General features: G+C 48.8%; 1 protein-coding gene across 1 annotated transcript in view; it reads right to left on the bottom strand.

Annotated features, from left to right (window-relative positions):
• Window positions 1-2,552: 2,552 nt before the first annotated feature.
• Window positions 2,553-13,333, bottom strand: part of ASH1L (ASH1 like histone lysine methyltransferase) — a 67,150-nt gene continuing 56,369 nt past the window's right edge. Inside the window, exons 22-26 of the mRNA XM_041397282.1 lie at window positions 10,937-11,027; window positions 7,418-7,584; window positions 6,332-6,372; window positions 5,427-5,728; window positions 2,553-4,626 (exon numbers count right to left, since the gene is read on the bottom strand). Of these exons, the coding sequence (XP_041253216.1) occupies window positions 4,535-4,626; window positions 5,427-5,728; window positions 6,332-6,372; window positions 7,418-7,584; window positions 10,937-11,027 (693 nt within the window). The 3' untranslated portion in view covers window positions 2,553-4,534. The remainder of the gene's footprint in view (window positions 4,627-5,426; window positions 5,729-6,331; window positions 6,373-7,417; window positions 7,585-10,936; window positions 11,028-13,333) is intronic.

Here is a 13,333-nt window from a genome sequence, read left to right as displayed (position 1 = left end):
ACGCAGCTTCCAGAGCCAGGAATATCCCTGGAGAAGCTGCTGGGGACCAGCCGTGGGAGCTGCGCAGCAACTGGCACCAGCCCAGGCCGCTGGTTCAGTTCTTTAGAGAACTTCAACCCATCTCTTCACAGCCCAGAGGATGGCAGCAGGGGCCGAACGGCTCCAGGTTCTTCATGGTTTTGTCATTGTTTGTGATTTCATCCCAGAATTTGCATTTCCTGGGCTCCCCAGTGAAAGAAAGGAGTGGCCATGCCGGGGAGCGCAGCAGCAGCAGCAGCCTGGCCCCAGGGGCAGGTCGGGCTCTCTGCTCCCTCCCATGGCCACGTTTCACCCTCCCGATTTCCCTTTCCAGTGGCCAAAAGCCGCTGTCAGCCCCCGGGTAAAGCTGCTCTCCTTTCCCTCTGCTCTCATTTCCACTTCCCTCTCTGGGGTTTTTATTCTCAGACGAGTGACGTTATATCCTAATTGCAATGTTCCTTGGCTCGCCTTCAGGAGCCTTGATTGATTTCCACAGCTGCTTCTGGGCTTTTTCAACGAGGTCATGCCAGGAGGGGAGGAAGCCAGGTGGTATTTCCATTTCTTTATTTTCTTTTTTAAATAAACAACCCTCCAAGCCTTGGGTTTAAAAGGAGCGTAGGGGTCAAGCGTGGCGTTTTCATGATCACAGAGAGCCAGACTGGGAAAGGGAGAAAGAAAAATCAGGTTGCACAGAAGGGGTGAAGAGGAGGAGGAGCTGTTCCATTCCTGAGGGAGCCTGCAGGTGAGAGATCTCTGCTCTCACCTGTGCAGGTGAGTGCCCTGCCACGCTGGGACACGCCCTGGGGGTGACAGTCCCCAGCCTGTGCAGGGCAAGGGGGCTCCAGGCACTGGTTTATACCCGGGAATAGGCACCAAATCTGGATTTAACGGCACCTGCCCCGGTTTGCCTGATGGGCAGCCGTGGTCACAGCCCCTCCGACCTCACGGTGACCGCTATACCCCGGGAATAGGCACCAAATCTGGATTTAATGGCACCTGCCCCGGTTTGCCTGACGGGCAGCCGTGGTCACAACCCCTCCGTGCTGCCCCTGCCCCTCCTCAGAGCCCTGGGGTCACACTGAGCCCGCTGAGACGTCCAGCAGCTGGGGTTCCCATCCCGGGGTGTCCCTGGGTTCCCATCCTGGGGGGTTCCCATCCTGGGGTGTCCCTGGGTTCCAATCCCAGGTGGTTGTTCCTGGGTTCCCATCCTGGGGGGTTCCCATCCCGGGGTGTCCCTGGGTTCCCATCCCGGGGTGTTCCTGGGTTCCCATCCTGGGGTGTTCCTTTGTTCCCATCCTGGGGGGTTCCCATCCCGGGGGGTGTTCCCATGTTTCCATCCTAGGAAGAGTTCCTGGATTCCCGTCCTGGGTGGGTGATCTCAGGTTCCCATCCCGGGTGGGTGTTCCTTTGTTCCCATCCCAGGGGGTGTTCCCATGTTTCCATCCTAGGAAGAGTTCCTGGATTCCTGCCCCAAGTGGGTGATATCAGGTTCCTATACCAAGGGGATGTTCCTGGATTCCTGTCCTGGGTGGGTGTTCCTGGGTTGCCATCCCAGGGGACGATCCTGGGTTCCTATTCTGGGATGCTCCCAGGTTCCCATCCCAGTGGCTGTTCCTGAGTTTGTTCCCATCCCAGGGGGTGTTCCTGAGTTTGTTCCCATCCCAGGGGGTGTTCCTGTGTTCCTATCCCAGTGGGATGATCCCAGGTTCCCATCCCAGTGGCTGTTCCTGGGTTGGTTCCCTTCCCAGGGGGTGTTCCTGTGTTCCTATCCTAGTGGGGTGATCCCAGGTTCCCATCCCAGCTGGGTGAGCTTGGGAGCCAGGACAGCCCCATCCCCACCTCATCCCCAGAGCTCTGAGTGCCACCTCCAGGTGACACCTCCAGGGATGGGCACTCCCACCCTCCCTGGGCAGTTCCAATCCCTGGCCACCCTTTCCATGGGGAAATTCCTGCTGTGCCCATCCTGAGCTGCCCTGGCCCAGCCTGAGGCCGTTCCCTCTGCTCCTGTCCCTGTTCCCTGGACACAGCCCGACCCCCCGGCTGTCCCCTCCTGGCAGGAGCTGTGCAGAGCCACCAGGGCCCCCCTGACCCCCTTTTCTCCCTTCCCAGCTCCCTCAGGAATTCTCCAGTCCTTTCCCAGCTCTGGACACGCCCCAGCCCCTCAATCTTTGTCACAAAGGGCCCAAAGCCGTCCCCAGGGTTTGAGGACCCTCAGCAGAGGCAGCAGAAGGGGCTGGGGTCACTGCCCTGGCCCAGGCCAGGTGCCAAAGGCCTCGTGCCCACCTGGGCACACCTGGGCAGTGCCCAGCTGCTGTCCCCACACCCCCAGCCCCTTTTCCCCGAGCCTGGAGCGCTCTGGGGGTTGCTGTGAGCCCAGGGCAGCAGCCAGGACTTGCTGAGCCCCGTGGATCTCTGGATCCAGCCTGCCCAGATCCCTCCTCCTGCCCTCGGGCACATCCCCCCCAGCTCAGCAAAGAAAACCCCCCGAGCCAACCTTAGGAAAAGATTTTCCATTTAATACTAGACTCTCAGGATTGAGATGCAGGCTTTTTATGCAATTACATCCAATGTTAAAATTGGTAATACATAATTTACAAAGATTAACATCAAAACAATGATCTATTTAGATATGCTTTGTAAAAAGGAAATATATTAGCAGCATTTATTTTCAGCAATCACACAGCCTACACCCATGCAGACTAAGGTTCAGCTCTATTTGCAGTAACGTAGTGCTTCCTGGCTCCGGCGGCGATCCTGGGGACACACGGGTCTGCTCAGTATTATAAAATAACCAAAAAATAAAAAAAGTCATTAATTTCTACACCAGTAAGAAAAAACAATTCTTTGCACTTACCTAACATTTGATTGTCTAAAAAACATTTTGTTTAGTCTTTCAACAAAAGAAAGATAAAATGACAGAGCTAGTGTCTCGCTTCTGTACGCACTTTATTTTTTTTTTTTTTTTTAAAAACTTTTTAGTGTTTAACACCATTTGAGACAATGATTTCTGTTTGAAACTAAATGAGACAACTCGAGGGTTTGGACATGCGATATTCCTACTACACGCACGAGTATTTTATACTCAGGGATCCTGGTACTGTACAGTGCTTCTCTACAGTAAGAAAATATTCCAATCTATTTTCTTATTTCTTTTTTTTTTTTAATAAAATATTTTTTTTTCTCAAAGGGTTTTTTTCCTTTCTTTTTTTTTTTTGTGTTTTTTTTTTTTGTTTTGTTTTCTCTTTTTAAATCAACACATAAAAGTTAATGGAATGAGTCATGTTCCACTAAGAGTAAAATAATTATAATAATAACAAGAATGTACATTAGGACGAGCTTGGTCCATAAAAAGGAACATGTAACTACGGTATTGCTTTACATCCACGCAGCAGATATATACAACTTGGCACATTAAAAACCGGATTTCTTAGAAGAACACCTAAAACAGGACTGGATATGCATGTGTACGTCTGAGACAGGAAAGCAAAGCCACCGTCCGGGGGCAGCCCCGCCCCGGGGGCCGGCGGGACAATCGCGACAATCGCGACAGTGGCCACGGGGTGGGGCCAGCGGACGCTCGGCTGTCACCAGCACACGAGGGTAGTGTTAGCAGTTGATAAATTCTACAGCTCACGACAAACACTCGCTCGGATACTGCCTGACGGGCACGGAGTGAAACGGTCCTTGGGGTTGGGGTTTTTTTTTTGGTTTTTTTTTTTTTTCTTTTTTTTTTGTTTTAACGGGTTTTTTTATTTGCACAACACACGAGACACACGAGAACCACAGCTTATCAAAAAAACCAACAGCAATGGTGGCGTCAGGAGCTGACTTCGCTTTTATAAAATTTCTCTGCAGAAAAAAAGTGAAAAAACCTCACAGCCCACACCCTCCCCCCACACAGCAAGTGCCTCCTCCCAGCGCTCCTGCCCTGCTCCAAGGGCCTCTGGAAGCTTCTCCTTGGCACAGACCACAGGGACGCTGCTCAGCTGTCCCACGGCGACCCTCGCTCGGCTGGGGACTCCTCTCTTCTGGAACTTGTGCAAATCAGAGGCCTCAGCTTCAGGGCAGCTTTTTCTTTCAAGCCACTGGGCCTTTGCTCTCCCCTCTGGATTCCTGGATTCCCTTCCCTGGCGGTGCTGAGGGTGGCTGGTACAACGCCAGGTTAGCAGTGACCGTGGGGAACATCCTCCTCAGAGTAACTCAGTCCTTTTCCTCTGCCCTCCCTATTATTATTATTTTTTTTAAATTTTTTTTTTTGTGTGTTTTTTTTCTCCTCTGAGTGGGAATATCAAGCAAAAATAAATTAAATTTGACCATCCTGGACAATAACCACGAGGTTTCCTCAGTACCTAACATCAATACAAGGCACGCCCACCAACACACACACCAAGAGCACTGCAGAGCAGGGTGGGCACCGTGCCAGCCCAGCCCCCCCAGGTGCTACTGTTTGTATTTTGTCAGTTTGCTGCTGTGCCCCAGCCCAGACAGAGCCCAGAGCTCGGCTGCCCCTCCTGGCTCACTTCCTGAAGCTGCTCTCGGGGATGCTCAGCGTGCGGCGCCGCAGCTTCCGGCCCGAGCCCTCCTCCAGCAGGTAGGTGACATCGATGGCTGCAACAGAGCACAGGGCCACAGGGCATTTCAGTCACTGCAGGGCTGGAAAAGGCTGGAAAAGACCTCCAGGACCATCAGATCTAAGCTGGGAGGGATGCCCACCTGGGCACCCAGAGCACGGCACGGAGCGCTGCCTCCCACACAAAATTCCTCATTCCTGGCTCTTTCAAGGATTTCTCCCTCCAGGAAGTCCAAGCCATGCCTGGACAAGGTGCTGAGTGACCCCAGCCCGGAGCCATGGCTGGATCAGACAACCTCCAAAAATCCTCCAAACCCCAGGGAAGCATGACTGGCGTTGAACAGACTGGACAGGGCTCATCCTGGGCTTCAGTTTAAAAGCAGGGTCACACTTCACCAGTGTCCCCTTATCCCACAGCTCAGACAACACCTACAGCAGGTACTCAGAACCAAAGGAAAGCTCATGAAAGGTCCAAAGAGACTTTCCAAATTCCCCTCAGTCTTTCCTGGCCCGTTTCTTAAGTTACTCCATTGCAGGTATGGAATGATAGGGGGCAGTTAGTTTGTGGAAAGGCTTTGTGGTTATTAAAAATGTTATGTAAAAAAAATTCGAAATACGATGCAAAAAAAATAAAAACTAAAAATATGATACAAAACAGTGTCAATTATAAGAAATTTCACTTGGATTTAGTGGATTTCTGTTGCAAAGAAAACTGATTTTCTTAATGCCCACTAGCAAGAAATTCACACAAAACCATTCATTTTACCAACACAGCTCAGCCAAGCCACCCCAGACCCACAGGAGACCCAGAGGCTGTGCAAGCAGAGCCTCAACTCACCGTTTTTCCCTGGGATTTTCTCTAGGAGGTTGAGCAGGATCTGGTTGAGCCTCTCCCTCTGGAGGTGCCGCCGCTCCTCGGGGCTGCAGAGCGGCCTCGTGTCCGAGGGGTTCTCGTCCCCCTTCTTCTCAGCCTCGCAGCTCTCGCTGGGCACGGGCTCCTTGCTGGGCTCCTCGGGGCTGGGCAGCTCCCCTGGAGCCTGCTCAGGGGCCCCCAGCACCTCCTCCATCAGGGGCAGGGAATCTTCCTCTTGGTTTAAGTCTTTGATCTGTGGTTTCGAGCGATCCGATTTCCAGGATGACCTTGCAGGAAAAAAGGGGTTTGAACAGAAGTTTTTCACCTGAAAGGATAATTCTCAGCGAGTCCAGGACTCATCCATGGGCTGGGGATCCCTGGAGCTCAATTTCTTCCCTCCATCCCTGCACTCACACCCACCAGTGCTACAGCTTTATTTGCATAGCACCAAACAGCTTTGAAAAACAAATGGATTTTTATTTTCAGTTGCAAAAGATTTTACTTCCAAAAACACTTTGGCCCAGCCCTTAATGGGATGTTCTTGCAGGCTCTGTCAGATCTGGGCTCTGACTGCCCCACAGACACAGGCAGCAGGTCCAGGACCTGGGTTCCTCCATCTGGGAAGGCTGGAGCCTCCTGTTTTGGGCATCTCCTCACTCAGCTGCTTCTTTCTGACTTTCAAATGGCTCCTTTCTTTTCCTGATGTACATTATTAAGGCTGCCTATCCCTCCTCACTTGCTCCCTTTTATCTCTCTGAAAGTTTAGAGAGCTTTAAATAATTTAAACTTCTTATTTCCCTAGCACCCAGGGGAAAGGGGGAGAAGGAGAGTGGGCACAACAAACAAACATTATCTCATCTCTTCTCAACAATCTGGGAAGGGAGACTCACCTGCCTCCATTCCTCTTGTAGTTGTCTGGCACATAATGAGGCTGCAACAACAATAAAGATTATGATCAATACCAAATCAAATTCACAGTGGAAGGAAGTGCTGCTCTATCAAATACTCTGGAAGTGCCAATGCAGGACACTGTGGAAATGCTGCTGCACCTCAAAGAGACTTCACAGGAGGGGAGGCACAACCATGTAATAAGATAAATTAGAGCCAGACTTGTCTGATTCTTCACATCTTCTAAATAAATTTCAAGCCACAGACCATCATGATGAGAATCATCTTTGCTTTCTGCACAGCACGAGTCTGGAACCTTCTCAAAGCCACTACAAAAACCTCTGCTCCAGGAAGAGCAGAGTTCACTTGCAGAAGGTTTGCAGCTCTGCCACCTCTGAGTCTCTCTCTGAGCTCCCCATCACCATCCCTTGAGCACCTCTTTGCCTCTCAACTGCAGGTTCTGCTACACCAGTTTTCTTTCCAAGCTTGCTTTCCAGCCAGCTTTTCCCCCAGGCTGTGCATATCACAGAATCATGGAATGACTGAGGTTGGAAAATCCCTCCCAGAGCATCCAGCCCAAGCTGTGCCCAATCCCACCTTGTCCCCAGCCCAGAGCTCTGAGTGCCACCTCCAGGTGTTCCTTGGACACCTCCAGGGATGGCACTCCAAACCTCCCTGGGTTTGGAGGGAGGCTTGGATGGGGACTCCAAAACTCTCTGGATTTGGAGGGAGGCTTGGATGGGGACTCCAAAACTCTCTGGGTTTGGAGGGAGGCTTGGATGGGGACTCCCAACCTCCCTGGATTAGGAGGGAGGTTTGGATAGGGTTTCCAAACCTCCCTGCCAAGGCCTGACCACCCTTTCCAAGAGGGAATTCCTCCTGATGTCCAGCCTGAGCCTCTCCTGACACAACTTGAGGCCTTTTCCTCTTGTCCTGTCCCTTGTTCCTTGGCAGCAGAGCCCGACCTCCACCTACAGCATCAGCTCCCTCTGCCTGACCAAGCTTCATCTACCAACACCCAGGAACTTTCCAGAACTCCACCCAGCCTCCTAAAAACAGGTGAGGAAGCTGAGAGCAAAGGCACTCACTGAGAAATCCCTCTTGGGAGTGAGTTTCTTGGGGAAGTGGTCGAAGGCGTAGGGCTTGGTGCACACGGGGTAGCGGTTGCGGTGGATCTTGTAGAAGAGGTGAGCTGATTTATCCAGGCGGTAATCACAGATGTAAACATCCTGCTCCTTCACACCCTTCGGCCTCCCTGGCACCAGAACAAGGAGAAAACAGTCATGGACTGAGGGGGAAACACGTGGTTTGTCACAGTGTCCCTGCTGGCTCTCTCACTCAGAAGCCCAGCAGGTCAGAACCTGCATGCTCTGATCGAACACTTCCCCAGCTTTCACAGACACAATTATCAACTGACATCGTTCTCCCTGCCCACTGCTGTCCCTCTTCAGACAGGAATCCCTGCAAAGCCATGGCATGTCCTCAGCTCTGAGCCACACAGACATCCCCCACGGCCTCTGGACAGCAGGAACCACTCCAGTGCATGTCCTTGCTTCCAGAGCAGAGTGGATCTGTCCCAGTGCCTGGTTCAGGGTAAGGATGACGTTGGCTGGTGCCCAGCAGTGCCCATCCTCAGCCCAGCACTCTCCAGGGTGCCCTGCTCTGCCAGCAGGGCCAGCACAGCTGAGCCCAGCTGGCCACAGGATGCTCCACACCACGGAGGGTCCAGCCCAGTGGGGGTGGCTGAGATCCCCAGGCAGTGCTGGGGAGTGGCTGCACTGGGCATCACTTCCTGGGGTTTATTCACAGAATCATGGAGTGGTTTGGGCTGGAAGGGACTTAAATTTTTTCTAAACACCCCCAGAGATGGTGATTCCACCACCTCCCTGGGAAGAGCATTCCAATACTTTATTATCCTTTCAGTGAAACGTTTTCTCCTAATATCCAACCTATCCCTTCCCTGAGGTGGCTGAGACTGTGTCCTCTTGTTCTGCCAGTTGCTGCCTGGTGGAAGAGACCGACCCCCAACTGTCTAGAACCTCCCTTCAGGAAGTTGTAGAGAGCAATGAAGTCACCTCTAAGCCTTCTCTTCTCCAGGCTACACAACCCCCGTGCCTCCAAACATTTATAATCATTAAAATGAACTCAACCTAATGCTGGATTGTAAGGAATGACAAGAACCCACTGCAGAACCTGCCAAGAGCACTCAGATGTTTTTCACAGCAGCTTTACAGAAAAACTACCCACAACCTTCCTTGTCCAGACTGAAAACTCCAACCTGTAAGGGATCAAAACCATGACAAACCACAGGATATGTAAACATGTCAGTCATGATTAGGAAAAGGTGTAGGAATTAGTGATGGCTGCAATAAATCTGTGACAGAGAAGATACTTAAAGAAGGTTACTATTAAGAAAATAAATCCTGTCCTCAGAAGCCCCAAGCCTTTGGTTATTCCAGCAGAATTCCAATGAGATGTAGAGCTCAGGAAAGGTAAACAACGCAAAAAGGACTGAACAAACTGGCACTGCTGGCAATCAAAAAGTGTTTCCCAAGGGCAAACCCTAAGCTTAAATTGATTCATTTTGCCCTATAAAAGGATTCACTCCTTAATTTCTGTGCTCTGACCTGTGAAATCCCAGAATGACCTAGGTTGGAAAGGATTTTAAAGACCATCCAGTCCCACCCCCTGCCATGTGCAGAGATATCTCCCATTAGACCAAGCTGCTCAGAGCTCCATCCCACCTGGCCTTAAGCATTTCCAGGGCTGGGAAGAGATTCCACTTCTTCTGTTATTTACCTAAAAATGACCAAAACCTGGGAGGTCCCAAGTCATAAAAGCTCCCCTGGGTAGGAGCAGAGGTCACACAGCAGAATGTTCTGGCTGGCAGCAGCTCAGGAGGAGAAAGCACAGAACAGGCAAGCCAAGGAAAAGCCTCCCCGTGCTGCCCCTGCCTTCCTGCTGTTTATGGACTTTCAGAGCCAAAGGCTGGAGCTTTGGGGATTAATCCTTCTTCCAAGTATTTGTCTAATCTTTTTTGGAACCATTTACACTCTGACCTCTCCGCCCTCCTGTGGCAAGGCTTGCCACAGTCCAGTCATGATTCTGTAAAAAAAATCCTTCCTAGAGTTTAACTGATTTCTGTTTGTCCCCTCATTTTCTTGCACCTTCCTGAGCCACATTTCACAGACCTTCATCACCCACCCTCCAAATCACCTGGGCTGACTCTGTCCTCAGAAAAGATGATCCAGATCAGATTATCTTTGTTATCCTTGTTTTTACAGGTAGTGAGATCCTCTGTGCAGTGGGATGTCAGAGCAGCACAGGGCAGGCAGACACCCCAGCAGTTACACAAGGGCACAATCACTCTGCTCTTTTGTGCACAACCATTTCTGATACTCCCTTTGCCTTTTTGACTCAGGCAGAACATTTTTTTCTCATGTTTCCATTAAATTACAATGACTCCTGGGGGCTGTTTTTGCTATTTTTCCCCCCTGTTTTTGCATATGTGTAGTTATGGTTGTTGGCCTTCCATGGATATTTGGTGTTATTAATTACTTGTGAAAAATTAAAGTATTTTTGGCAGAGTAATGTCACAAGTGGCAGTTTCTACTTGGGAAAAAATGGAAGTATTTTTGATAGGGTAATGCCACAAGTGGCAGCTTCCGCTTGTGAAAAATAAAAGTATTTTTGCCACAGGTGGCAGCTTCCACTTGTGAAAAATGGAAATATTTTTGACGGAGTAATGGCACAAGTGGCAGCTTCCACTTGGGAAAAATGGAAGTATTTATGCCACAAGTGGCAGCTTCCACTTGGGAAAAATAAAAGTATTTGTGACAGAGTGATGCCACAAGTGGCAGCTTCTACTTGGGAAAAATAAAAGTATTTTTGCCACTAGTGGCAGCTTCCACTTGGGAAAAATCAAAGTATTTTTGGCACAAGTGGCAGCTTCCACTTGGGAAAAATGGAAGTATTTATGCCACAAGTGGCAGCTTCCACTTGGGAAAAATCAAAGTATTTTTGGCACAAGTGGCAGCTTCCACCTGGGAAAAATGGAAGTATTTTTGGCAGGGTGATGCCAGAGATCCCTGCACACTGCTGGCCCCAGAGGCAGCACCCACCTTGGCGGAGCAGCAGATCATCCCTCAAGAGGCAGATGTAATAAACACAGCCAGGCTGGGCATAGTGGGGCCGAGGGATCATGGGAACCTCCTGCAGGGAAAAAAGAAAGGGAGCTGTGAGATTTATAAGATAGGAAGTAGTTGGTTGTAGGCTTTTTGTTTATAAGGTATTATATAACATTCTGACCCAATAGGATGATGTTACAGAGTTTATTTTGGTTTTTTTTTTGATTTATCACTTTTATTTCTTTTTATTGTAATGTGGATATTTTTGTCTAATAAGGTCTTACTACATGTATGTAATATGTAACATATTACATATGTTTTTATTATAGCATCTAAATTTTAGCTTATTTTATACAACTACATTACTATACTACAAAACTTTTTATCATCTTATTTAAGATGATATAATATATATGTTGATTTTTGGCAGGGTGATGCCAGAGATCCCTGCACACTGCTGGCCCCAGAGGCAGCACCCACCTTGGCGGAGCAGCAGATCATCCCTCAAGAGGCAGATGTAATAAACACAGCCAGGCTGGGCATAGTGGGGCCGAGGGATCATGGGAACCTCCTGCAGGGAAAAAAGAAAGGGAGCTGTGAGATTTATAAGATAGGAAGTAGTTGGTTGTAGGCTTTTTGTTTATAAGGTATTATATAACATTCTGACCCAATAGGATGATGTTACAGAGTTTATTTTGGTTTTTTTTTTGATTTATCACTTTTATTTCTTTTTATTGTAATGTGGATATTTTTGTCTAATAAGGTCTTACTACATGTATGTAATATGTAACATATTACATATGTTTTTATTATAACATCTACATTTTAGCTTATTTTATACATTACTATATTACAAAACTTTTTATCATCTTATTTAAGATGATATATGTTTTTATCCATATATGTGTATATATATGTATTATAGATATGTATTTTCTTACTTAAAGTATATTCTTACTTATAACTATAAAAGCATAAGTTTATGGTTTTTCTAATCAATGTTTGTGTATTTTGCTTTCATATCAATTTAGGCTTCTTCTAAGGCTACAAATCAAACCCTCTTGAGTCTGTTAAGGTTTCTGTGTTTCTGATTCCCACACCACCCTATGCAAATACACAGAGAAAAACTGAGAAAAAACCAGAAAAACTGAGAAAAAAACAGAGAAAAACTGACCCCTCATGGAACTGAACCTAATTCAAGGAAGCTCCACCAATCCCAAAAGACACAAATTCAGAACACAAACACAAAACAAACCCCTAAGGAGCTGATGTAGTTTTATAAGAGTAACAGGAAGGAGAGTTTTGTTTTACCCTGTTCACAGCTCGAGGTTCACACTGCTCACACAGGTAGTGCTCAACGTCCGAGTTCACACCCATGCAGTCACAGTGCTGCCACACCTGGAAGAACAGGCACAGCCCTGTCACAAAACCCTGGCACTGACTGTAGCTGCAAACTGCATTTCTCAACAAATATTAAGGAAAGCAAGAAAATAAGCTTCACACAGGAAAGTCAAGATATTCTATGAACTATTTCACACCACGTCAGCAAACAGACAAGACCTCCATGCAACAGAAGTGTCTTTGCCTTCGAGACTGAAGCATTCACAAAATAAACAACTTTACAGCAACCCACAGATGAAATAAACAACTTTACAATAAACAACTTCAGCTCATGAAGACCCAAGACCCAGCAACACCTCGATGCTCACCATGCACTTTTCACACTGGATCATGAGCCCCTCGTCCTTGTAGAGGCCGCAGATGCAGCGGATGACGTCCTCGTCCTTCTCGTGCCCGTTGTCCTTGTCGCACACCGAGGTCTCGCTGCTGTCGGCCTCGCTCGCCGTCTCGCCCACGATCTCGTCGATCTGCGCCGAGGCCTCGTGCCGCGCGTTGTAGTAGGCCTTGCGCAGCCGGCACACGTCCCGCCCCGTCGGGGACTTCCTGCCGTAGTATTTCTGCAAAAATCACCAAAAAAAAACCCAAAAAAGCTTTATTTCCAAGTCCTATCCTGTTTAGCTCCTGTCTGTGCACACCTGGGAGGGGTTCTCCCTACAGCTGCAGCCCCAAACCTGGGGTTGCCTCTCCATCCCCCTCATGACTCTGACCAAAGTACCAGTAGGCCTTGCGCAGCCGGCACACGTCCCACCCCATTGGGGACTTCCTGCCATAAAAATCACAAAAAAACCCCCCAAAAAGTGTTTTATTTCCTGTTTAGCTCCTGTCCATGCACACCTGGGAGGCCTGGTGGCCTCTCCAGGTTCCTCATGACCCTGGCCAGAGTAGTAGTAGGCCACAGATGCAGCTGGCACACATCCCACCATGTTGGGTACTTCCTGGTGTAGTATTTCTGCAAAAATCACCAAAAAACCCCCAAAAGGTGCTTCATTTCCTGTTTAGCTCCTGGGAAGGGTTCTCCCTACAGCTGCAGCCCCACAGCTGGGGTGAAGTCTCCATCTCCCTCCTGGCTCTGGCCAGCAGGTGCATAGATGTGACACGGGAAGGACTGAGAGCAGCCCTGGGAGGAGGATTTGGGGTGAAGGGTGACCAAAAACTCAACGTGCCCTGGCCCTGTGTGTTCACAGCCCAGAAACCTTGTGTATTTTGCTTTCATATCAATTTAGGCTTCTTCTAAGGCTACAAATCAAACCCTCTTGAGTCTGTTAAGGTTTCTGTGTTTCTGATTCCCACACCACCCTATGCAAATACACAGAGAAAAACTGAGAAAAAACCAGAAAAACTGAGAAAAAAACAGAGAAAAACTGACCCCTCATGGAACTGAACCTAATTCAAGGAAGCTCCACCAATCCCAAAAGACACAAATTCAGAACACAAACACAAAACAAACCCCTAAGGAGCTGATGTAGTTTTATAAGA

This window comes from Onychostruthus taczanowskii, unplaced genomic scaffold, assembly GCF_017590055.1.
Source record: "Onychostruthus taczanowskii isolate IOZ18803 unplaced genomic scaffold, ASM1759005v1 scaffold138, whole genome shotgun sequence".
Classification (NCBI taxonomy): Eukaryota; Metazoa; Chordata; class Aves; order Passeriformes; family Passeridae; genus Onychostruthus; species Onychostruthus taczanowskii.
Note: the sequence above shows the minus strand (reverse complement) of the source record. Positions and strands in the feature narration are given on the sequence as shown.